At 36.6% G+C, this 25004-nt stretch overlaps 1 protein-coding gene and 1 long non-coding RNA gene across 2 annotated transcripts; one reads left to right on the forward strand and one right to left on the reverse strand.

Moving 5' to 3' along the window:
- The first annotated feature begins 3826 nt into the window (after positions 1 to 3826).
- Positions 3827 to 24048, forward strand: unc93b1 (unc-93 homolog B1, TLR signaling regulator). Its single transcript, XM_053501794.1, has 13 exons — positions 3827 to 4011; positions 5730 to 5849; positions 6794 to 6935; positions 8983 to 9136; positions 9517 to 9678; positions 10645 to 10774; positions 10895 to 10988; positions 11452 to 11576; positions 13029 to 13211; positions 14443 to 14722; positions 15445 to 15563; positions 16083 to 16205; positions 23275 to 24048. Exons 2-13 carry the CDS (start codon positions 5730 to 5732, stop codon positions 23500 to 23502), a joined length of 1860 nt encoding a protein of 619 aa, XP_053357769.1. The 5' UTR covers positions 3827 to 4011; the 3' UTR covers positions 23503 to 24048.
- LOC128528746 (uncharacterized) lies at positions 18683 to 22342 on the reverse strand. Its single transcript, XR_008360977.1, has 4 exons — positions 22149 to 22342; positions 19429 to 19470; positions 19132 to 19224; positions 18683 to 18847 (listed from the first exon to the last, which is right to left on the reverse strand). It is a non-coding gene; the product is annotated as an uncharacterized LOC128528746 (long non-coding RNA).
- Positions 24049 to 25004: the final 956 nt, after the last annotated feature.

Raw genomic sequence — 25004 nt, forward strand, 5'->3', positions numbered from 1 at the left:
TACCAGAATACTAAAAAAAGAAGCAGCTTTAAATAAAAATAAATTCTAGATATAAATGGAAAGAAAATGTGGTTTATCAGTTTGTTTCTAATGAGCAAGCTGAGGAAATGGTGGTAAACAAACAAAAAAAAAAACTCCCTTAGACGATCTTGTGAGGAAGCAGATTCAAAAGAGAAGTGATTCTCATCCTGGGTGATAACCAGATAGTATGATTTAAATAAAGTCCCCCCATAACTTTATTCTGTAAAATTGAAAGTACAGTTGTATAACAGGAAATGTGTTTTAGTTATCGATAATTCCATTTTGCTGAGATTTTTACCTGTTTATTGATGCAGACTTTGGGACAGAACTGTTTGTGGTAGTTGTAGTTTGAAATGTATTTAAGCATCGACTGCAGTCACAAGCCATCACAAAAGTAATGTTTGTACCGATGCAATCTAAAGCCGTCTTCATGAGTATTAAGTGACCCCATTCTTGGTTATCGCATCTTTAAGCAGATAACCTTGATTAACTGCATGTGATGCAAGAAGTAGGGCATCAGAATAAATCGGGAAGAAGGAGTCAGGACGACTGGTATCTCAGTGATATGTGTAGCTCAACAGAGAGAGAGAGAAGGACATTTAGGTGTGTTTGCAGTTACATAAGGCATACTACTTAAAAAAAAAATCAAGGGACCCATACATACACCCATGAGGGGCATCAAGTTAAATTGGACTACCTTTAATTTGTTTGAACAGTGTATCTTTTTGTGCAGAGAGAAAATAGGAGTGATAACTAAAATGGTTTCACACTGTGTTACATGGTGTTTGCAACAAAAATAATGAAAGCTGCTAAAATAAAACTGCAGTTGTAACCATTTAACCATGTAATTTATTTGTAAAATTGTTCAATAAAATGTGCACAATGTATAATTAAGTGGTTCAAGTTATATTTAATTCGCTTGTACCCCTCCTGTCCCCAAATCTCCCCAAAAGATTTTCTTCTTAGCATGAGTGATCCTGAAAGTATGTTTGATTGGTGCCAAGTAAACCACTGAAAGAAACTGGATACCAAACTTGGCCGATAAAAAAAAACAAGCTGAACATTTGTGATTTATTTTCTCCGCCAGTCCTCCAAGATGTGTTTTTCAAAAAATTGATAAAACATGATACAAGTGCTCCAATACAGGAGCATCAAGCATTGCCTGCTACTCGCAGCCCAAAGTGCTCTGGAAGCTTTTATGTGAAGCAACATGGCTTAAAATAATATGTTCAATTGCAAAATCTACAGCATGAACTTCATCAGTGGATTTGACATTATATTGTACTATTATATAACTATATTAAAGTTGGCATCAAGTTTGCAAAAATTGGCTTTTTATAAATATGTCCAGTGGTGTGAGGGAAAACCCTTTGCATGTCACAATAGCTGAACTCTACAAATAAAGTTTTCCTTATTCAGCTTTTATGGTGCATTCATGGTTGGTTGGTGATTTTTGCAAGCTGTAATTACATCACTTATATTCATAGCTGGCCACTATCCTTGTGTAAAGAGGGAAAAAACCTGCATGCCACCTTAAAAGCATGTCTTTTGTTTGCACAGTCTAGGCACACGAAGCCTATAAAAAAAAAGCTACTTTACCCACACTGGCTATGAATACTGTCATACTATAGCAAATACAGTCAAAGACAATAAATCTTTGACTGAAAGAGCAGGTCAGCAACAATGGCACACAATATAGAGTGTAGCATTTATGACGAGCTAGCCAGTAGTAGTCAGAGTAATGTAAGCAACAACCTACTTGCATGACAATAGGAATACCTCTAATGCTGAGGAGTACTATGTCAAAAAAGCAACTAGGATGGGCTGTTATAGATTTCTTCAAGTACTGATAGCTAGGTGTGAATTTCACACTTTAATCAAAACAGGGAAGACTAATCAATTTAGATTTCTTATTAGATATTGCCTCTCAAAATGTCTGTGGTGCCTTCACATTGTCATCAGAGCACAGACGAGCATTTTACACTCTATGATAACAGACAGTTGTATTATCTTTACAAAAATTACATAAAGATGCAAAGCGGTAAATAAAATACATTTTAGCCAATAGAACTCGATCAACCTGATCATCATACTCTTATGTGCTTACTGAACATCTGATTTTAAATTTCGTCTTTTGCCGTTATAATAACCTTCACTCTTCTGGAAATGAGTTCAACTTGAGGTTGAAGTCCCAGCTGTGGGGATTTGTACTTATTTAGCCACAAGAGCATTCATGTCAGTCATTGATTGTTGGCTTAGGAGACCTGAAGTTCAGCTAGCTAAAAGTCAGTGCTCTGTGCAGGTCATTTGAGTTACTCGTCACTCACCTTGACAAGTCATCTTGTGTTTCAGGAGACCGATTTGTGTTCAGGGTTCCACTAAAGGGAGACTGTAATACTATAGCACACAAAAATTTGCTACCTTACTTGTGCACTTTGAACTTTGTGGCAACAGTTTGGGGAAGAATCAACCTTTCAGTTCTTAGTCACCTGTCTACTAGCCTTTCAGTTCACAGAACTATATGCAGTACTATTACAAAGTCTTGCAACATGCAATGACATGCTGTAAAGCAAAAATAATTAATTCAATATTTCTAAAAAATACAACAAGGGGAGTTTAAGTTGAACTGGGACAAATTGGGAACATAGTTATGAGAGTAAAAACTACCTTTATTACACCAATGCACTTAGCCCAGGGTTTCACTAGTGCTTACATACCTTCAAGGTAGAACATTTTTTTTTAGATTGCCTGCTTCATGTCTGAAACGTGCACATCCGAGGACCTCCTTAAATGGCCCAAACATGTGGAAATGGCTTGGTACGTAGGATGTGGCAATAACTCCCAGCCGTGTTCCTATAAAGTGCAAGTGGTGTTTGTGAATGATTGTTTATACAGTTCCCACAGACTGATAAATCTCTTCCGTAAGTTGGCAACAAGTTTCTGTTAGTTTTCAAGGATGAGGTATTTCACTCAACGACTGTCAAGGGAATGACTACAGTGTGTGGGACCTCGGCTGGGATTCACTGGCATACAGCCATCTTTAAAACCATTGCACCATGCAAATGTTTTGCTAAGGGTAAGAATTTCAACACCATACTCTGCATGAAGTCTTCTGTAAATGTCAATTGGTTGTAAGCTTATATTCACAAAAAATGTCATCAAAAGTCTCTGTTTGACTTCAGCAGCTCTTGTGTAAAGAGTTTATAAAGTAATAAATAAATAAACTATCAATTTTTGGTGTGATACCACTTGTCTTTTTAAAAATCCACCACTGGTCTCGGGTATGCTTTGTGAAGTATTACGAGGTGTCACATGGTGGCGTACCCCTCCAGGGTCTCTCCAGTCCCTGAGTCTGCATGGAGTTTGAATGGTTCCCCTACGCTCGGTGGGTTTCCTCTGGGTGCTCCAGTTTCCTCCCACAGTCCAAAGACATGAAGGTCAGTGTGATTTGGATTCTCACCTCTTCCCTAAGTCTCCTGGGATACGCTTCAGTCCCCCCTGCTACTCTGTACACAGGATAAAGCGATATAGACGATGAGTGAGAGAGTGAGTGTTTTTCTACTGATTTATGTCATGAAATAACGCCTTTAACAAATTTTGTATATAAAAAAAAGTGTCTATAATTTTTCCACAGTGTCGTATAAAGTAGTAAAAGTTTAAATTTGACCGTGTGAATTGTTTTACCCACGCAGTCTCACTCTCACTCTTTCCAGTGAATGAGTGTTAAGTACAGCCTCATCCGGGGATTTCCAATAAATTAGGGTACTGTACCTTTAAGAGTGCGCAAGCAAGAAAGGGAAGTGAGAGCGAGCAACTTTTTCGTTTCTCCTTCCATGATTTAATTCGGGTGTCGCAGATTTAAAAAAGGGATGTAGTCTGCCACGACCACGATAGGTTTACATTTGAGAACAGGTCCAGTGAATGCATGATCTCTGCTTTTGTCGCTGCGTTTGTTTGAACTCTTACAGGTGTCACAGGTCTGAAGGCTAGGTGAGTGTTTGCGCAATAATTATTTAATAGTACTGCAGGTGTTTTTCCCTTACCTGTAAATACTCATAAACATCTTAATTTTTTAAGTACAAACTTTGTTAAAGTACTTTTAATGTTTATTATTATTATTATTATTGTTGTTGTTAGTGTCCTTCTACAGAAAAGGTAGAATTTATGTAAAAAATGTCATGAAATGTATTCCTCCTTTCACTCCTCCTTTTCAAGAAGAACTAGAACTTTTTTAACGGCAATAACTGAATTTTAAAAAGCAGTTTTGCAGATATATATATATATATATATATATATATATATATAATAACTTTTCTTCCTGGTAGCCCAAATGACGATAACGACAATGACAATTTTGAGGAAAATCACAATTATTTACAAAAGAGCTTCCATGTGTTAGCCCATATCGTTTTAATTACACTGTATGTCAGAATCAATTAATTATAAAATTGTAAGATGTTTTAATGTCCAACTTTTGACAGTTATAATTCTAAAATCAGTAAACCCCTGTGACCGACTGAAGACTTTCACATAAATCTTCAAAATAAATTATGATATTTCTAAATAGATTTAAAAAATAGAGACATCTGATCTGACCTGCCCTTTGCATTGTCCAGTGCTCGTCATCAAATGACCTTTGACACAGGAACAATTTCAAATTGTCGAATTTATTTTCCCTGCGCTCTGACCCCAGTTACGCTGAGATATGCGAAGAAGGAATTTTACTGTGCTGTAATGTATATGTGACAAATAAAGGCTTAACTTATTTTAAATAAATTTTTTGTGTAACAGCAACACCAATTACATAGTTTGAGGTGACTGACATTTTTCATATTATTAATTATAATTAATAATTGTTTCGTGATTTTAGTGTTTAACTTTAATTTTAGATTTATTTCATCATTGGATGAAAAGTATATGGTCCCACTTCCATGTATGATCAAAGTGACAAGACATTTCTTTGAACTTGGCCTACAAGAAATGCTAGAATTAAATATTGAACATTAAAGTAAGAAAAGGTATTCAAATAAAAAATACAAATAATGTGTCTGTTATGTTAATTTAAATGATTTTGGCATCAGCAAAAGTACAAGTAACACCACTTTGTATTATTTTTGTAACGACCCAGTTGTAGTAGCAGCAGTAGTAGTATTAACACAATCCCAGATCTCCAAACTGAGTTTAATCCTTAAATCGTCTTGGATCCAGCTGCAGTTTTAACAATTTTTGGTTGGCTAAACTTTAATATGGGTCTAAAGCAAAGCAATAAAAGGTTTTAATGGCTTCAATAAATATTGTAGTACATATTTACCCAATCATAGACCTGTCTAATGTATTTTAAGACCTGGGTTGTGGTTATACTTGATTTGGTAATGTTTAGTAACACCTAATACATTGTTAAGACTTATTTATAAACAAATTATATATTTTTTTTTTGCTAAATTTGTGTTTTTGTGGTCTGTATCAGAAATCTATACATCAATACTCTTGAAGTAGATTTTTTTTTTGCCAGTTTTTCTGTTTGCACATGCTCTAACTTATAATTACAGATTAACATTCATACGATTTTGGGGAAAAGTCTTCATCATCCAAATTAAATTATTGTTTTAATCTGCTCAATATATCAGATGTAATCGTGATGTTGCTAGTTTTTATTGCCTACAAAAAAAAGGAATTGAGAATTCTTACCCGTGTGTTTTGGCCGCCAGATGGCAGCAGTGATGGCAGAAGATAACGTCTACAGAGAGGCGCAGTTGCAGGAGGTGCTCCCTGCTGACCATGAGGATATAGCACAGCTTCCAGGACCAGAGGGTAACATTCAGGGCCAGGTAGATTCAAGAGATCATTTATTTTTCTGAAACTGTTTATTGTGCTCTGAAATCTGGAGACACTCCTGGAAACACTGGGAATTACACCAGGCCCATCATGCACACAGACACATGCCTACCAGTTCTGTTGGCAATGGCTGCTAACCTGGAAACCCAGACAGAAATGAGGAGCACATACTGTATGACACTCACACTTGCTGTATGATGATGATGATTAAGGCTAATCTTATGCTGGTCTGTATGGTGGTGAATTAGGTTAGGCGGGGGGCACAGTATACTCTTTGCAAAACTGACTACACACATAGACAATTTCTGACCAATAACGAACCACTTTTGCCATATGACGAAATAAAATATAAAAATAGTCATTTGTATTCTGTGTCACGGTCACCCTGACTAATTTCATTCACTCCAGATGAGACTCGGTGGGTGTTCTGATGAACAAATGTTGATTATTTTGGTTGAAAGAATGTAGGCCTGGCATGATGTCATTTTACATCAACAGTTCATCTGTGTGTCTGTAATGTGTATTTATTCAGTATTTATTAAAGCTGTATGGTATTTTGTCCTCTCTAGTACAGTACAGTGTAGTTCACTGCATAGTGGGTATTAATATAGTGGTATTAATGCTGTAGCCCAAGCTTTTCAGTTATTTAAAACTTTAGATTTTCTTTACTGCCACACTAAAATTAAACCAAAATGCCATGTTTAATGCTAGAATCCTTATGAGCACAATAAATTACCTGCACTCTCGTTTTTCCGTGTGAAAAGTGGCACTGCAGATGTGTTGTCACATCTTTTTTACGTAACACTCAGTGATAGTTTAAATTAGCACGTGCAAGTGGCAAATGTCACATCGAGGTGAGATCATTGAAGCGAAATGCGTCTTCTCATTACTGACTCATGTACTCTTAACTACATGGTTTTCCCTCTTTGTCTCTCAGGTAGAGGAGTTTCTGGGACCTCATCCAGATTATGATGAGGAAGAGGAAGAACGAAAGTATTACAGAAGGAAGAGGCTGGCTGTGGTGAAGAATGTGTTGGGGGCCAGCTTGGGAGGCATGATTGTCTACAGTGTTTACTTGGGTTGGTTTCTCCTTCCTGCTGTAGATCACGCTGATGTTGAAGTCTCGATTCTGATTAGTCAAAAGATGTTGATTAATCTGTATCGTTCATGTAGTTTATAATCCATAATCTTTATATTAATAATTATATTAATTGATATTATATATAATATAATCTTTTAATATTTTAATTCTATAATAATAACTCCTGTGCAAGACTTCAAAGCACAGATAATCTTCAATCAAAGGCTAATAATAAACAGACTGTTAAAACATTTTACAGAGGCCTTTTACAAATGGTTTAGATTCTGCTTCATGGTAAAAGTACCAATATACAGTGAGGTCAATAAGTATTTGATTATCCTGTCATTTTGCAAGTTCTCTTACTTAGAAATCATGAAGGGGTCTAAAATTTTCAGCATAGATGCATTTCCACTCTGAGACAGAATCTAAAAAGACAAATCCGGAAATCACATTGTATGATTTTTTTTAACAATTTATTTGTGAATTACTGTGTCAAATAAGTATTTGATCACTTGCTTATCAGCCAGATTTCTGACCCTCAAAGACCTGTTATTTTGCTTTTAAATAGTCCAGCTACACTCTGCTCATGATTCTAAATTAGTAGCACCTGTTTGAGGTCGTTAGCTGTCATAAAGACACCTGTGCGCCCCACAATCAGCCAAAGTCTAAGTAGATACATCGGGTATTAATGATGCTAAGAATGGTGAAGAATCAGCCCAGAACTACACGGCAGGAGCTGCTCAATGCCGTGAAGAGAGCTGAGACCATCGTTTCTAAGGCTACTATCAGTAATACACTAAGACGTCATGGTTTAAAATCTTGCATCGCACAGAAAGTTCCCCTGCTTAAGTCAGCCCATGTCCAGGCCGTCTGAAGTTTGCCAGGGACCATCTGGATGATCCAGAGGAGTCATGGGGGAAAGTCCTGTAGTCAGATGAGACCAAAGTAGAACTTTTTGGTCTTAACTCCATTCGCCGTGTTTGGAGGAAGAAGAATGATGAGTATCATCCAAATAATACCATACCTACAGTGAAGCATGGGGCTGGAAGCATCATGCTCTGGGGGTATTTTTCTGCACAGGGGACAGAATGGGATGACTGCACTGTATTAAAGAGAGGATGAACGGGGCTGTGTATTGTGACACATTGGGCAAAAACCTCCTTCCCTCAGTCAGAGCATTAAAGATGGGTCGTGGCTGGGTCTTCCAACATGACAATGACTCAAAGCACACAGCCAGGAAATTAACAAAAAAATAATAATTTTGTGTTGTGGTGTAACAATGCAAAAAATATATATATTTTTTGGTATTTACTTGGCATATACTTTATTTCTCATAGTATGCTACAAATCAAATGAAAAGGCAGACTATTTAAAGACAGTGACATCTAGTGGATTTTTTTGCATAGTATACCTCAACTGAGTGGTAGAGATAGCTCAATGAGGTTACGTTGAACACATTTTTAAGTAAAATATAGTATCTTTCAGTTTACTCTACCAAAAAAGGTGAGCAGAACGTAAAAGAGTTGAGTGGCTTGTGAGGGAAAGCTTGCTGTTTATAGCTGTCAGAATATAAGTGGTAACAGGAACTTGTCTAAGAGATACGTCATAACATTAAAAGTGTCTATTTTTGTAACACTGAATGTAAACTATTAATTAGTAAACTTCAGAATGGTATCATTAATTCTACTTTGGCTCCGGCTATGTTACACCATCATTATTTTAGAATTTTACTCCTTAACTGAATACTTTAATTTTGCTCCGGGATAAAAATGTATTGCTTTATATGAGGAAATATTAAAGGCTAATAATGATGATTAATAAAAAAGAAAAAAAAAACATTGTGACAAAGAAATTATGGCACATTTATACTCATCACATACAGTTTGTTTAAATATCCAGGTTTTATATGAACCTCAGGCAAGAATATTGTTTTTAAAGGTGGGATTAGTGATTTTTAAGTCATTTTTATGTAATATCTGGTGAAAGTTGTTTTCACACTTTGTCGATATAATGTGATATGATTTGATGTGCATGGTGATTTACAGGTTTGCTCCAGATGCAGTTGATTCTGCACTATGATGAAACCTACAGAGAGGTGAAATATGGTATTCTGAACCTGCAGGATATAGACAGCAGGGTGCTGATGGGCATCAACGTCACTCCGGTCGTAGGCCTGCTCTACACACCTGTCCTCATCCGGTGAGCTAAACTCTCTTTTCCTGCTACTTGGTCAGGCATTCCGGCTGTCTCTCCTTCTGGTGTCCTCCCTCCGAACATGCTCTACATGTCTCACCTTCCTGGTGCTGCTGAAACTGTGATAAATTTATTATCACCCTTGACTTACTGAATATGCATTGCGTGTATATTTAGATTCCAACTCGTATGAAAAGTTTCACTTGCGTTTCTGCTTAAAATACCTCGCCTAATTAGCAACTCTGAATCTAGGAGTTTTGCGTACTGGTGTGGCACATTTACAAGTACAGGTAGTGATTTCAGTTCTGTTTATATATGATGAAATGATTTACTTCATATCACACTACTTGCTATAAGAAGAATCCCTCTCTCTTACGCTTTCTAAGGTTTCTCGGCACCAAATGGATGATGTTTCTTGCCTCAGGAATCTACGCACTCTTCGTCTCAACTAATTACTGGGAGCGGTACTACACCCTGGTACCATCAGCTGTCGCTATCGGAGTTGCTATAGTTCCACTCTGGGCCTCTTTGGGAAACTACATCACAAGGTTGAGTAGCTGGAGGTTTATTAATGATGGAATAGTATTGCTGGGTCAAAAATAAAAAAAACAACTATTGAGGGCCTCCGAGTGGCGCAGTGGTAAAGTGCTCGCCCTATCATCCAGAGATCTCGAGTTCGATTCCCGGGTGATGTTGTAACCTTTCGCAGCCGGAGATCTAGAGAGAGCTGATTTGCCGAGCTCTCTTAGAGCGGAGGGATGAGAGGTACTGAGTGCTCCCACATTAATTACGGCTCTACAGCCAATCAGGGGCGTCTGTGAGCTCACGCAAGCGGAAGGCACAGATAGCGCTGTCCACGCAAGCGGAAGGCACGGATAGTGCTGTCCTGTGAGTGTGTTACGCCGCCCGCAACGGAGTGTGAGCGAGCAGTTCGAAAAGATGCAGTCGTTTGGCATCATGTGGTTCGGACGAAACACGTGATAATCTTTGGCCCTCCCGGCTGAATGGTAGTAGTAGCCTTAATGTGGGAGCCCCCTAGTGACAGGGAGGAATTGGACGCGACTAAATTAGGGAAAAATTGGGGAAAAATCCAAAAAACAAACTATTGGCATTAATGCTGGGTATACCAAAAATGAACAAAAAACGATGAATGTGCATTTATTGATTTTTGTATTAAGGGATTGGCGTTTCTACCTCCACTTTCTGCATCTGTGGCAGCCAGTATATTGGGATTGGCATGATTTGATGATTTTTGAAGAATGTTTGTTATGAGACTGATGTTAAATTACTTGCTGGAATACATGGAATACATGGAAGATGAAATGAATTAGATGTAGAATGTGATCCTTTAAAGTAAATCAATAAATCCTGATCTACTGCAGATTTCGTAGACATATTGCAACATTACATAGAAATATTAACGCAACCCACTAGCTTTGATTGAACTCGAAAAACATGTTCAGTTGTTTCGGGGCACATTTATGATTTGTGTGTGTTTGTGTGATGTGCTGTAGGATGGCCCAGCAGTATTATGAATATGTGAACTATAAAGAGGAGCATGTGCAGGAGCAGAAGCGAATGCCAAAGGGAGCTTTTCATCGCTATATAATAATCTTCCAGTCAATCTTTTACATCTTCTTTCATGTAAGTGTAGGATTTGTGCCTGTGTATATGAATCATAGTGTGTACACAAGCATGCAGGTGCATTTAACATGTATAATTTTGTGTGTGTGTGTGTGTGTGTGTGTGTGTGTGTGTCTGCAGCTGAGTTTCGTGTTTGCGGAGTTCCCCATGATCTTCTTTCTCAAGAATTTTCTTAATGACTACAATCACACTCTCCACAGTGTCCAGCACTGCGGTAAATTCAACTACTCACCAGTTAGAGTATATACTTTAATATACAGTATACTCTTATAGATAACTCTGCCATACAGGCAGCTTTGGAATGGCTGTAGTCCATCTGTCTCTATACACAGTGTATCAGCCCACTTTACATAGAATTATAATGGGGCAGTGTAACATTCTCAGAACAGCAATGCCGCTCGTAGTGTGTGTCCTCCATATCCCTCTTGTCCCAGTGCAAGTATAAACATAGCAGCCTCGCTGTTTGGTTGGGAAACGGTCCAACATGCAAATATTCCCTGCTATAGTCATATAAAGTGACACTAATGAAGAGCTAGGGCAGTCGACATAAATTATGCATGGAATACTGCACACCTACATGGTAGACGACTATGTACTGTATTTGTGACTAATATTGTGGTCGGTAAGAATACAATCATTACTCAGTTTCTTTGTTTCTCTCTTTCTTGTTTGTTCAGGAGCTGAGAGCAGCGGTGTGATCGATGGTTTTAATAAGACCGTGCTGAGAACTTTGCCTCGGTCCACCGTGCTCATTATGGTCGAAAGCATTCTAATGGGAGCTGCCTTCATTGCCATGATCATAGTAAGACTCTCAGACTCTCACATGTGCATCCTGAGTTAACTTCTACAGCACTACCATGAGAATGTTGCAAAAATGTATTAGTTTAAAATAGACCCTTGAGACTACTCAACTGTCTCTTTTCTGTTTGTCTGGTCCAATAAGCATGATTAGTTTTCTCTTTAGCAACTTGTTTTAAATAAAAAGATTTTACTTTGAAGTGCAGAGGGCCTGTTTGTAATGTTTAGCAAAAGCCTTCTGGGTGACACTCCTTGTATAAACCGTGGTTAAGAAGATGCCCAGAGTTTGCACATGTCTCAGGGATACTTCTTAAAATGTCAAATATAAGTTTTTTTTTTTTTTTTTAGCGCTTAGTCAATGCAATGCAATCTTCTACTTCATAAGTTCTCTAAGTTTAAAAAATAATATATGATTTAACAGAATGAACTAATATTCTATATCCATTAGTAGCTTTTAAAAACATCTGTTTATAATAAAAGCAATATAAGAAAGGAATGCTTGAAAAATGGATTATGTAAAAACAAGTTATTGACATCTAGAAGTTGAACATTGCATAAACCTGGTTGCCATGGAAATCTCTAGTCCACAACTCTGGTTATCTGCACATATTGTGAACAACCAATGCTTGTAACACTATGAACTTTAGTGAAAGGTGTATTTATGCAGCTCCTTCCTGTCCACCAAGTTACATCTTCACTGTGGCAAGGGTCACATATGTGGCCAAATATATCTTTCTCTAACAGGTCTATGTTTTAGAACCTAATTTTTTACTTTAACTACTTGAACATCCAGCTTATTAATCCATTATTCATCACAAACCATATTATACCACAAGTATATTATAGATTGTAATTATAAGTACATTACGTTGCAATTACATTGATTGAATTGTATATCCTTGGAGGTAATGATACGTCGGAGACCATATCAACAACGTGTTTGGGATATCATTAAGACGTTGCGAGAATCCTGTGGCTGATAGGCAAGAAAACAAAATAGGTTTATGAATGGGAGTGATGTTATACCCTACATATCACATACATGAACCTGTAGGACAGCGAGTCCCTTTAAATTGACACTAGCTTAGAGGTCCATGTATGTGGAAGAGGACAGGTAGCTCTTTTCTCTGAGTGTGTTACAGTACATTAACTACAGTGATTCAGCAGGAGCAGAAGCATGAAAAGATATAGCCAAGTAGTTGGCTTCACGTGTCTTGAAGAAAGCATGTGTTCGTCTTCACCCTCACATGGAGGGAGTATAATAGAAGAGAGCTGGCTGGTGGGTGAGAACTGGCAGGTGACCAGATTGGAGAGAAAAAGAAAAAAAAAGTTAAATTGTTTAATGCCGTGAATATAAACAAAACACCCTCCATTTTTAATAATGGGACTAAATCATGGAAAGGTGCAGATGGATTTCTCATCACTTGCACTATACGACAATATTTCTGTCCTCTAGTTCCTGGCCGTGTGTGGCGCTGCATATCGGCCCACAGAGGAGATTGACCTGCGGAGCATCGGCTGGGGCAACATCTTCCAGCTGCCCTTCAAACATCTGCGTGACTACCGCCTGCGCCTGCTCTGCCCTTTCTTTGTCTACTCTGGCTTTGAGGTGCTTTTCGCCGTCAAAGGACTCATACTGGTGAGCAATACTGAACACATGATCGTGGGTGTATGCCTACCAGATATGGCATGTTCTTCGAGCAGGAGAAATTAAAAAAACGTGTTTCATCACCGAAAGGTTCCATGTTTCGTTCATGATAGGTTTACTTTTATCTATATGCCCTAGTGTCAAAAAGTCTCGATTCATGTTTTATAACAGGATCTTTTACAGAAGTGTTTTTTTTGCAAAGCAAATCATACGTTTATGTAAAAGTGTTGCTTCGGTTAATATTATAGTTACAGTTGGCACAGGGACTGTAATATGACTGATCTGCCACATAATTTAAGCCTAATAAAATATTCAAACATGCTATAATAATTATCATATTATCATAGTAATTATCGTACAGTATAATTTAATAATATAATCATTAATATGATGAATTTCTCCTTGAGGACAAATTCATTTGCCATTTATTGAACGAGCCTTCAGTGTCAGCAGATTATAATAATGAATACATTAATATACTGCCACAGGACGGTGACTAACACACCAGGGCATTTTTCTGGTCCATTTTCTTTTTCATTCCATTCGTGAAAGGAAAAAAAGAAGGCTAGTGAGGGAAGGACATTACTGTATGTAGCCACTGGAATTTTAGTGAATGCTGGTTCTAATGTGTTTTAAATGTAACTTTTTGGCAAAAAACCATAGTGTTATTTATTAATAAGTAGAATTGTGTTACAAATTACTCTAATATAAGAATTAATTAAATTTAAGAATTAAAAAAATCTTTAGACATACTGTTATTGAAAAATCAATAATCAGCTTCAATGTGGCAACAGTCAATGTCAACAATCAATGTGGTCTCCCCTCCAGACCACATTGATTACTTTCCTGAAACAGCACATATTTACATTTACATTTTGGCAGACGCTCTTATCCAGAGCGACTTACATTTTTATCTCATTACACATCTGAGCAGTTGAGGGTTAAGGGCCTTGCTCAAGGGCCCAACAGTGGCAACTTGGTGGTTGTGGGGTTTAAACCTGGGATCTTCCAAACCATAGTCCAATGCCTTACCCACTGAGCTACCCCTGACATATAATTTGATCAAGCGTTAAAGAGTCGATGACATTTCTGTCATACTGGTCAAAGTTTACAATTTGTTGTATGAAATATTTATGTATTTGTATTTTTACTTTTATTTTCACTGTATCCTGAGGTCTGAACACTTCAAATCCTCTTCCCTCGCTGTCTATCTCTCCTTCAGTCATATGGTGTGTGTGCAGTGGGGCTTGAGAACCTGTGGCTGCTGGTGATGGTCTATGGCGTGTCGTCCTCTGTGTGTTCGTCTTTGTCATTATTGCTCCTCCAGCCCCGTTTACCGCGGCCCGTCATGCTATCTGGAGGAGCAGTGGTTCACCTGATTCTGCTCGTGGTTCTCATGTGCTGGTCCCCTAAACCAAGAGATCCTCATCAGCTGCCCCAGATCCTGGTGCTGGCCGCTCTCTGGGGCCTGGGCACGGCTCTCAACAAGACTGGGTTGAGCAGTGAGTAGCACACTTACACGCACATGTAACACAATCTCACAGTGCCTTCAACACTGATTAACTATAACTATAGTTATAGTTAATTAGTGTTAAATTATTTGCTTGTACAGTTTTGTGCTGAAGACACAAGTACTTGGAGAACCCTTTCAGTAAAACATGTTATTAGGAAAATATTTTGGGTGACAGATGTGCATTACTTGTTAGTTGCAACCTACAGAAAAAATAAGTAACCATACCTGTCTTTGCTGATTTATTCTATTTGGGTATTAGTTTCACAAATCTTAGATCCCAGCTTCAAACCCCAGCGCCACCAAGTTGCCGCTGTTGTGCCCTATAGCATGCCCTTTAACCTTCAACTGCTCAGATGTTTAATGCGATAGAAATTTTTAAGTTACGCTTATACAGAGCATCTTTCAAATAAACTTACTAAGGAGTAAATAAAATATAACAAGCTTACTTACTTGGGAAACTTTCTGCCTTGATATCTAAGCACTAGTGAAACACTGGGATGAGTAAATGAATGTATCGTGGGATTATATAGAGAAATTAAGGGAGTGTTTTAGTCTCATACTCCCATCTTCTGTTATTCTGCGCAATCAAAAGTTCTGGTTTGACTAGAGTATGCATCATCAACCCAATCTTTGCCTCCCTTTAGTGAGACTAATGTACAAAATGTTCAAAATTGCAGTAATAACCTTTTCCGTTTGTGTGTGTGTGTGTAGCTCTGCTTGGTATGCTGTATGAGGATAAGGAGCGCTTGGACTTTGTCTACACCATTTATCACTGGTGGCAGGCCATCGCTATCTTCATTGTGTACCTCTGGTCTAGCCTGCCAATGAGGGTAAATATTTGGGGAATGGAATTGCAGGAGGGAGTTTACTATTTATAACATTTAGTCAGACAGTTAAGGGACAGCATTAAAACAAGAGTGCTCTTTAGTGCTTAATATAAACACTGAGATGATCAAGTCATCAATATGCCACCATGATATTCTAAGCATATGGATGAGGAGCTTGTGATTCAATGCATCAGAGGCACGAACACTCTTATCTAATATTAGATCATTAAATCATTAAGATTTGCCTGAAAAAGCAAAAAATTAATTGTATACTACCCTGTAATACACTACACATCTTGATAGACTCATGTGCATGTGTAATCCTAATGTGAAGATCGGTTGAATTAAAATCATTTATATGTTTATATTTAGAGCATGATGTTAATAAATGAGTTTTTAATAGCATTATTTTAACAGTTTAGGTATTAAATCTTGTGTAAAACTACAGTAATGGTTTTCCCTCTTTTCTCTCTCTTTTATCTTCATCTCTCTCTGGCTACCAATCTGGTCATCCATCTTTAGGCCAAACTCAGCATCCTATTGGTTACTCTGCTGCTTGCAGGCTTCTGTTATTTTCAGATGGAGCGTCGTATTAAAAAGAGAATAACCTTCAGGTTGCCACGGATTCCCCGTCCACGGCACAAGGTGAGTCATATGTACACACACCTGTTATTTAATGTGCTATAGAGCTGTTTGTGTAAGGTTGTATGTATGGAGAAGTGGAATATGGTATTGTGTGCAATTAGGTGTAATTAATTTAAGGCTGCTTTACATCTATTAAAGGGGTCATACAGCACTACATGCACTATTTTAAGCTGTTTGAACTAAACTGTGTGTTAGGAGAGTGCGTACACAACCACTCTACGATGATAAAGAGCCGCCCAGTGGTTTTCTTTTCGTTTATTACAGTAACATCCCCCTTCTGAAATCAGGCCAATCGCAAAAGCCTGTCGATGTGACGCCAAACCGACAGAGGCCGCTCCTACACAAGTTGATTGACACTGGTTTTTTAGCAAAGACCCGCCCCGAGTGAGAAGACGCTGACGGCCATTGTTTTTTCGCCGCTGGAGCAAAATGACGCCTAAGCGAGTGTTGTGTACAGTTGTTGGGTGTAATAGCGAACACAGCAGTCGTCATTCACTACCTAGGGTTAGTGACCTAGGGTACCTACCTAGGGTTAGGTATCTGAGCCACTGAGGACGCAGTGGCTGAATTTAGTTTTTAAAGCTAACGTCCCCGCTGATTTACCTAAATGCGTTCATGTTTGCGATAATCATTTTTCACCAGACTGCTTTATAAACGCGGGTCAATATAAAGAAGGTTTTACTAGGAAGCTGCTCCTAAAAATCGGATCTGTACTAACGCTTCGTGTTCCTGCTTCATCTTCACCAGGCTCAGTGAGTAATTTATTTTACTATGAGTCTTTGCAGATCGCCTTTTCTAATAATCACGATAAATGCGGAGTGTAAGTTAACTTACACTCTTATACAACATGGTTATGGCTTCTTCTCTGTGTACATCCGTCTCTATATAATCCCTAATCGCCCGTTTATAATAAACAATGCATTGAGGTGATTGTCTAGTTGCAAACTGTGTACGTAGTCGGAAAACTATATTATGCTTACCTTTGTTACGTTAGATGGTTTATAACGATGTCTGTCGAAGATTAAGAAGTCATGTAAACACATTGCGTCCGTATCTCTCTCAGTAAGTTTCTACGCTTCATGTTGTTGTTGCTCGCGGCAGCGCAACAGCCCGTTAATTCATGCACATGCAGTGATGAGAAAGACAAACGGGTCGATGCATGTCCATTCTTTTAATTTCTGCGTTGTCAGGCGATATTACAAACTTCCGCGTAGGTTCCGTACTTAAATCAAACCAAAAACGACTGAAGAAAACAGGCTCGGGCTCTATAATCCATAGTTTTCCAGTTTGGACTGCATTACCCACCAAGCACAGCGTTGTGGCAATGCTTTGTGGGTAATGCAGTCCAAAGCATTGGACCACACATCCGTCGCTATACCCGACGTGTCACGCCCCACAGAACGGGGGGGGGGGGGGGGGGGGATCAGCAGAGGTCATGAGCATTTAAATTAGCATGTACTGAAACAGGTTGCTGAGAACAGAGCTAGTTTTTTACCAGGTAAAAGTAGTGTTTTTTTTTACACAATCCTTTTAAATTTTTAATTAACGTATAATACAAACTTTTCATTAGGACCCTAAAGATCATATGAAAATTTAATGAAAAATATAATGTGTAGGACCTTTAAACTAAGAAGGAAATTATTTTTTTACATTTATACATGATTATAGGAAAAGCTACAAATGTACCTTTCTGACCATACACTGTAAAAAAAATCCCGTAGTTTTTACGGAAAAAAACTGGCAGCTGGGGTTACCAGAACAATTCCGTAAAATATACAGCAAAACAGTAATTGCTTTTACTGCATAACATGTATTTTTTACAGTTTAAACCAGTAAATATAACAGAAGTCTAGTGTGTTATATGCTGGTTTAAACTGTAAAATGTACATGTTATGCAGTAAAGCAATTACTGTTTTGCTGTATATTTTACGGAATTGTTCTGGTAACCCCAGCTGCCAGTTTTTTTCCGTAAAAACTACGGGATTTTTTTTACAGTGTTGTAAAGCCGATCATCTCCTATCCTAAACCTTTTCGAGATGTCTGCAGCGAGCATGTATTCTGACATGACAAGCCATGCAAATATGTTCACAACGTGCGATTAAGAAATTGAGAATATTATGGTCCAACAATACAAAAGACATACTGCACACAAAATGCAACATATTCTAACGTTTTTCCCCCAACTTCAACACATTTAAAGAGGGGGAAAAAATGTGTGTGTTTGACAAAAAAAAAAAAAAACATTAAAACAGTATTCTGGACATGTTTTACATAAGAAAAAAATCATGTCACTCACAAAAAAATAGAAAAAAAAAGGTTCTCACTGTATGAATCTTACACTCAGGTGCTTGATGTTGGTTTGTTTTTAAGCATCTGTACTTTTGGTGAAAGTCTGGTAGCATCCAGCTGGAGGAAGATCTTCTGCAGTACCTCAGAGAATATTTTCAGTTCCTGAGAATAACTGGGAGACATTAAGACCGTACATGTAGTAGCGATGTCTCCCAAGTCATGAAGCACTTCAACACCCTCAATAACAATTCCAACATCAGCTGGAGAGGTAGTGGCATCACCTCCAACATTGATGCTGTAGATGCCAAATACAACATGTTCAAGATCCTCTCTGCAGCACAGCCATCTGTATCCTATTGATACACAAAAAAGCAAAAATGAAAAATCACTAGACTAATACAGAATTCCAAAGAGCCTGTTTGCATTGCATTTTTCCCGGTAGTTGTTTTTCTAGTCTTTAAATCACTAACATTTGGTCCACACTGATTTCTCACATTCTTTTCTCAAGTACACCTGTGATCTGATGCCATCTAATAGCAGCTTTAACTTATAATTTAAGAAGACTAAATGGATATTGTGATATTCTGAAGAGCCCAATGATACCATTACTTTTGCAGTAATCATTAGCATTACCTACCAGATATTCTTTGAAGAGACTGTCCGGTTCTTCATTTAAGTAGACACAAAGTGCCTTGATGAGGCACTCCCTCTTCTTCTCAACAGTTGCATTCTTAAAAAAAACAAAGAAAAAAAAAAAAAAAAAAAAAAACTCAATATACTTAATACAATCCTATTGAGTGAGTTACATTTCACTATAAAATTAGGCACATGTCTAATGTCGTAAATAAAACTAAAAAAGTAACAAGCTACTCAGAACTAACAAATGAAATGTCATGTGAGAAACAGGATTTCCATTAGTAGACGTAGATCTTACCTGTTGCGAGTAAAGCACACCTTTTATTAAGGACCAGAAAAACTGCAAAGAAAAAAAAAATTATAAAGACATTAATAATTTAATTAGGTTAACATCAAGTATAAAAATTTGCCCACTATACACAAAAATATACTTTATTGCAAGACCATTTTCATATTGTACACCATTATTTTTGCATTTGTAAAAAAAAAAAAAAACATGTAAAAACAGGCTAATGTTTAATTCATGGTATCTTAAAATTTGGTAATTATACCACCAGCCCTTTTATCAAGCATCTTATTACAATGTTTTGTTCAAACCACAGATATAAGTTAAGATAATTATTACTATATATAATTATATACTTTTTGCCAAATAATGGAAATATATGCAGTGGACCTGTGACACGAGGCTGAAGTTAGCTCCTTATTCGCAGCTTCCGATTCGTTTGGCTTCTTATTGTGCAGCGTCTCACTCTGCGGCTGAAGTTAGCTCCTTATTTGCCTCGTTACTAACGGGAGTGTTCACGTTGGCGAAAGCTGCGCAGTTTAATCAATAAAACGTTATTTTAGCAGGTACCCAACTATATAGTAAAAGTGAAATTGTCCAAGCTCAGATTGATTTTACACTTTAAAAATTAAATGGAAATATGTCATTCTATTATGCACAATGGTGTGAATAAGAAGCCAGATTTCCAGGACCATTTTAGTAGCTTAAATCTCTCTGGGCCAGGCAAATATGAACCATACAACATCTAGCAGGTACCCAACTATATAGTAAAGGTGAAATTGTCCTGGCCCAGATTGATTTTACACTTTAAAAAGGATGGAAATATTTGACTATTTAATTGTATTATTAAAATCAACTTTTAAATTAAATATTCGTTTTATTTAATTTTATTCATTGTTTTTTTTTTTTTTTAAATGGTAGTGATTTTAATGTCAATTAAACTCTAGAACAGAATTTTCCAGTGTATCGAGCGCTCTGACTGATTAATGGATATGTATTAATTATTCAGCATTCACTATATTTTTACTATTTGCCTATCCCTTACTTGCTATATACACTCGCTTAATTATAAGTAGGAAAGTATGCTACTATTCAAACTGATAAATTTTAATTATTTTATACAGCACATTAATGATTGTAAAAATGTTGCACATAGCAATGATAACTAATAATAACATTCATTAAAAAAAATTACCCAAACAGGTATTAACAATACAGAGATGCACATTCAAAATGCAATGACAAACTATATGGGATTATCCTAAAATTTTTTTTACAGTAAACTAATTTAATTTTCATTGTATCTCTTACATTTTCCAAAAACACCAGCATGTCCTTCATTTTGGAGAAGACAAATAAAAAATTCACTAGAGTATCTTCTTTTTCATCTTCAACATTTTCTAGTGTCAAATTTACACAGGGCCGTCTCTGTTTCATCCTTGTTCATGTACAAGAGATCTCAATACATATACAGTGATTAACACAGTGATTAGTCTGTGCCATAGACTGAACAGTGTTTAAGGTTTTTGTAACAAACTAAAATACAGGCTATTTTATTCTCTTTTTTGCCATCAACATCAGCAGTAAACTAATCACTGTGTTAATCACTGTATATGTATTGAGATTAATATATTTTCAGATTTTAGAGTTACCTGGTATATCAGTGCATTTTGGAAGCTGAGAGGTGGCGCAATGAAAATAAGCAGCTTTTCTGGTGGAAATGTTGCTTCACCTCTTGTACATGAACAAGGATGAAGCAGAGAAGGCCCTGTGTAAATTTGACACTAGAAAATGTTGGAGAAGATGAAAAAGAAGATATTCTAGTGAATTTTTCATTTGTCTTCTCCAAAATGAAGGACATGCTGGTGTTTTTGGAAAATGTAAGAGATATAATGAAAATTAAATTAGTTTACTGTAAATTTTTTTTTAGGATAATCCCATATAGTTTGTCATTGCATTTTGGATGTGCATCTCTGTATTGTTAATACCTGTTTGGGTAATTTTTTAATGAATGTTATTATTAGTTATCATTGCTATGTGCAACATTTTTACAATCATTAATGTGCTGTATAAAATAATTAAAATTTTTCAGTTTGAATAGTAGCATACTCTCCTACTTATAATTAAGCGAGTGTATATAGCAAGTAAGAGATAGGCAAATAGTAAAAATATAGTGATTGCTGAATAATTAATAAATATCCATTAATCAGTCAGAGCACTCGATACACTGGAAAACTCTGTTCTAAAGTTTGACATTAAAATCACTACCATTTAAAAAAAAATGAAAAAATAAATAAAACGAATATTTAATTCAAAAGTCGATTTAATAATACAATTAAATAGTCAAATATTTCCACTCTTTTTAAAGTGTAAAATCAATCTGGGCTTGGACAATTTCACTTTTACTATATAGTTGGGTACCTGCTAGGTATGGTATAGTACATATTCGCTTGGCCAGAATGGTTTAAGCTACCAAAATAACGTTTTATTGATAAACTGCGCAGCGTTCGCCAACGTGAACACTCCCGTGAGTAACGAGGCGAATAACGAGCTAACTTCAGCCTCGTCTGTGACTCGTGGCTAAATCCGTTAGCTTACTTCAGTCTAAAACACTAGCACTCTCTAAAACTACAGAAGCAGGTCAAAGTTAAATACTATATATATATATATATATATATATATATATATATATATAAAAATATGTACTGGCGAAAAAAAATCGTATATCTTACCTTTTCGTGTGTTGACCTCCTCTGTTAAAACGGACAGAACTGCAAAGGGTAACGCGCGCGCGGGCAGAGAGTCAATTAACTCCAGCGCAGGTGTAGTTTGAATTGTCTCACTCTTCTGTTTCATTAGCGGTTCATGACAGCTGGGGTCTCGCTACTGCCCCCTGCTGTACTGTATGAAATGTTGACTTAACATGAATGGTTTGTGATTAGACAACGTATTAGGAATTTGTACGGTCAAGTTGACCGTAATTACAAAATTACTTTACCCTAAATCGAAAAAAAAACCACTTTACGTCAACAAATACGATTATTTTGAGTATATGAAAGTAATTATATTATGTAAAGTTCACAACCTGCCTTGTAATTGTTTTTGTGTTTACTGTTCTTTAAAACTTTACAATACAATATTTTATGATAACAACTAAGTATTCTTCAACTAAATTCTTTTCTAATTTGTACAGATTACAGAAATTCGAGGCAAAAATATGTTGAAACGCTTTTCTCCAGGATGTTTTTTTAGAGAGTATTGACTGAAATCAACACAAGCAGGTTTAATTTTTAACAAAAATAGTAACATCATGTTTATCTCATGGGTTTTACATGTGATCCCATGGGTTTCACACAAAAAATGTCCCAAAAACACATTTTTGCACATGTAAAAACATGTAAAATTCATGTATTTTCTGTAAGGGATAATACAGTATATTGTTGATTTTACTGCAATTAACCGTATTTTCATATGTTTTTAACTGTTAAATGTAAGGTATTACTCTGTTAAACTAATTACGGTTTTTAACTGTAAATTTTACGGTTATCGCATGTTTTGTGGAATACGGTTTTATTCTGTAGCATTTATACAGTATTTTACCGTTAAATTTACTGACATTTTTTACAGTGTAGAGTAAAATAATTAATGCAAACAAGTGAACTTATAAAACCACTGTTGGACCTTTTGAGTGGATATTGTTAATTCCCTCCCTAACTTTGTCTTAGTATTGCTTATGGGTTTTACTTCCTTTGGATAGGTTTTTTGACAGGTAATCCCTCTCATGTTAAGGATTGTAATAGTTTGGAGCTCAGTGTATGTACTTGCTCATGCTAACATTAGACAAATCTTTCCATGCAGGTCAAAGGTTATCGTTACCTTGAGGAGGAAAACTCTGACGAGTCTGATTCAGAAAAGAGTGACGCAGAGGAAGAGATAGAAGATGTCAGGCAGTTCGAAGAAGAAAGGGATGGTGATGTCATATCTCAGGGTTCTCATTCGCCGGGCCCCGAGAGGAAGGCAATCCATGGACGCCGTCAGAAACGTGATGATGCTGCGTACGAGCAGGCCGGGGAAAGGGAAGAGTAAGACATGTGACAAGACACATTCCCACATTTCACACGAATTAAAGACAGAGTGAAAACAATGTTTAAGTTGCAGCTGATGAGTGGTGTTTTGAGGAGAGACCATGAAACTTGTTTTGCTAGATACTTTTACAAAGGAAAGCTAAAAGTTCTCAAGGAAATTCAGTGAAAAGCGAAGTGGAAAAAGGGGAATGGGCACAACCCTGTAAGGCAAAATGCTCTGTTACTATAGTAATGGTCAATATCATATGTTGAAGGGTTTTTTTTTTTCTCTACTTTTTTTTTTCTTCCCTGATTTTCACTTACATAATTTTTCACTTTTTAAATGCTATTTTTTATTGCTTCTTTTTAAGCAGCACTGTAAATACTTCATTTCACAAAATGATTGTGGTTATTGTTTCCTTTCATACACAACCAGTCAAAAGTTTGGACACACTAAACTGAGTCCACTTTTACATCCCGTTAAAGACATTTTGATAAAAGATTATGCATTGCCTTGTGATAGTATTCACACTCCTTTTGCTGCATTAAAACCTGGATTTAAAATGTATTTTTGGGGGCGTGTACCATTTGATTTACATGACGTGCTTATGACTCTGAATGTGCAAAATATATATTTTTTGTGTGACACAAACATTGTGTGTGCGTGAATATTTTCACATGGCACTGTAAATAGTGAAAGGTTAAACAAAAGCATAATTTTTATTATGATTTATTTGTTTAAGATGGCACAACCCAGCTCCAACATTTAATAAAAAAAGCTTCCTGGATGAAGCGCGTCATTATAGCTGGTTAAGATGTTTGTGAGTGTGCGTAAAGCTTGCCCTGGAGTACTGCTGATGATTGAAAATATAAAACAGTTTATGATAAAATGGTCAGAATGGTTCATTTGAATTTTTTTGGTTCACTCCATATGTTATTTCCTAATGGTAAAATCGCTATTATTATTTTTAAATATTGAGAAAAACAAAACATTAAGAAAACCTTTATACAATCAGAATTCCGGAAACGTTGGAATGTTGTTTTTTCTTTTTATTAAATACAATAAAAACTAAAAGACTTTTAAATCACTTCAGCCGATATATTTTTCAATAGATTTGTATGTTTATATAAATAATTTTTGTTTCTATACGTTTGTATAATGTTTATACAGAGAAATTCTATACTTGAGTTCATTTTAAATTTGACGCCTGCTACAGGCCTCAAAAATGTTGGGACGGCGACAACATGCTAAAACTGAACTAAGTGTTCTCTATGAACGCTTTGAATGGCACTTTGAACGCTAAAAGGTATATAAAGTTTTTATAAAGAAGGCCTTGTGTATTTCAGCCGTACAGTGCAAAGCCACATACTGCAGCTATTACAACTTCATTGCTTTGTAGTGGAAAAGTGTAGGATGAATTCCAATACCAAATCTCCAGAATCTCAGAATCTCTTTTCAAAACAGATGTCTTCTGTTTTGAAAAGGAGAAGAGATGCTACACCGTTGTAAACGGACCTCTGACC

Source organism: Clarias gariepinus, chromosome 8 (genome assembly GCF_024256425.1).
Source record: "Clarias gariepinus isolate MV-2021 ecotype Netherlands chromosome 8, CGAR_prim_01v2, whole genome shotgun sequence".
NCBI lineage: Eukaryota > Metazoa > Chordata > Actinopteri > Siluriformes > Clariidae > Clarias > Clarias gariepinus.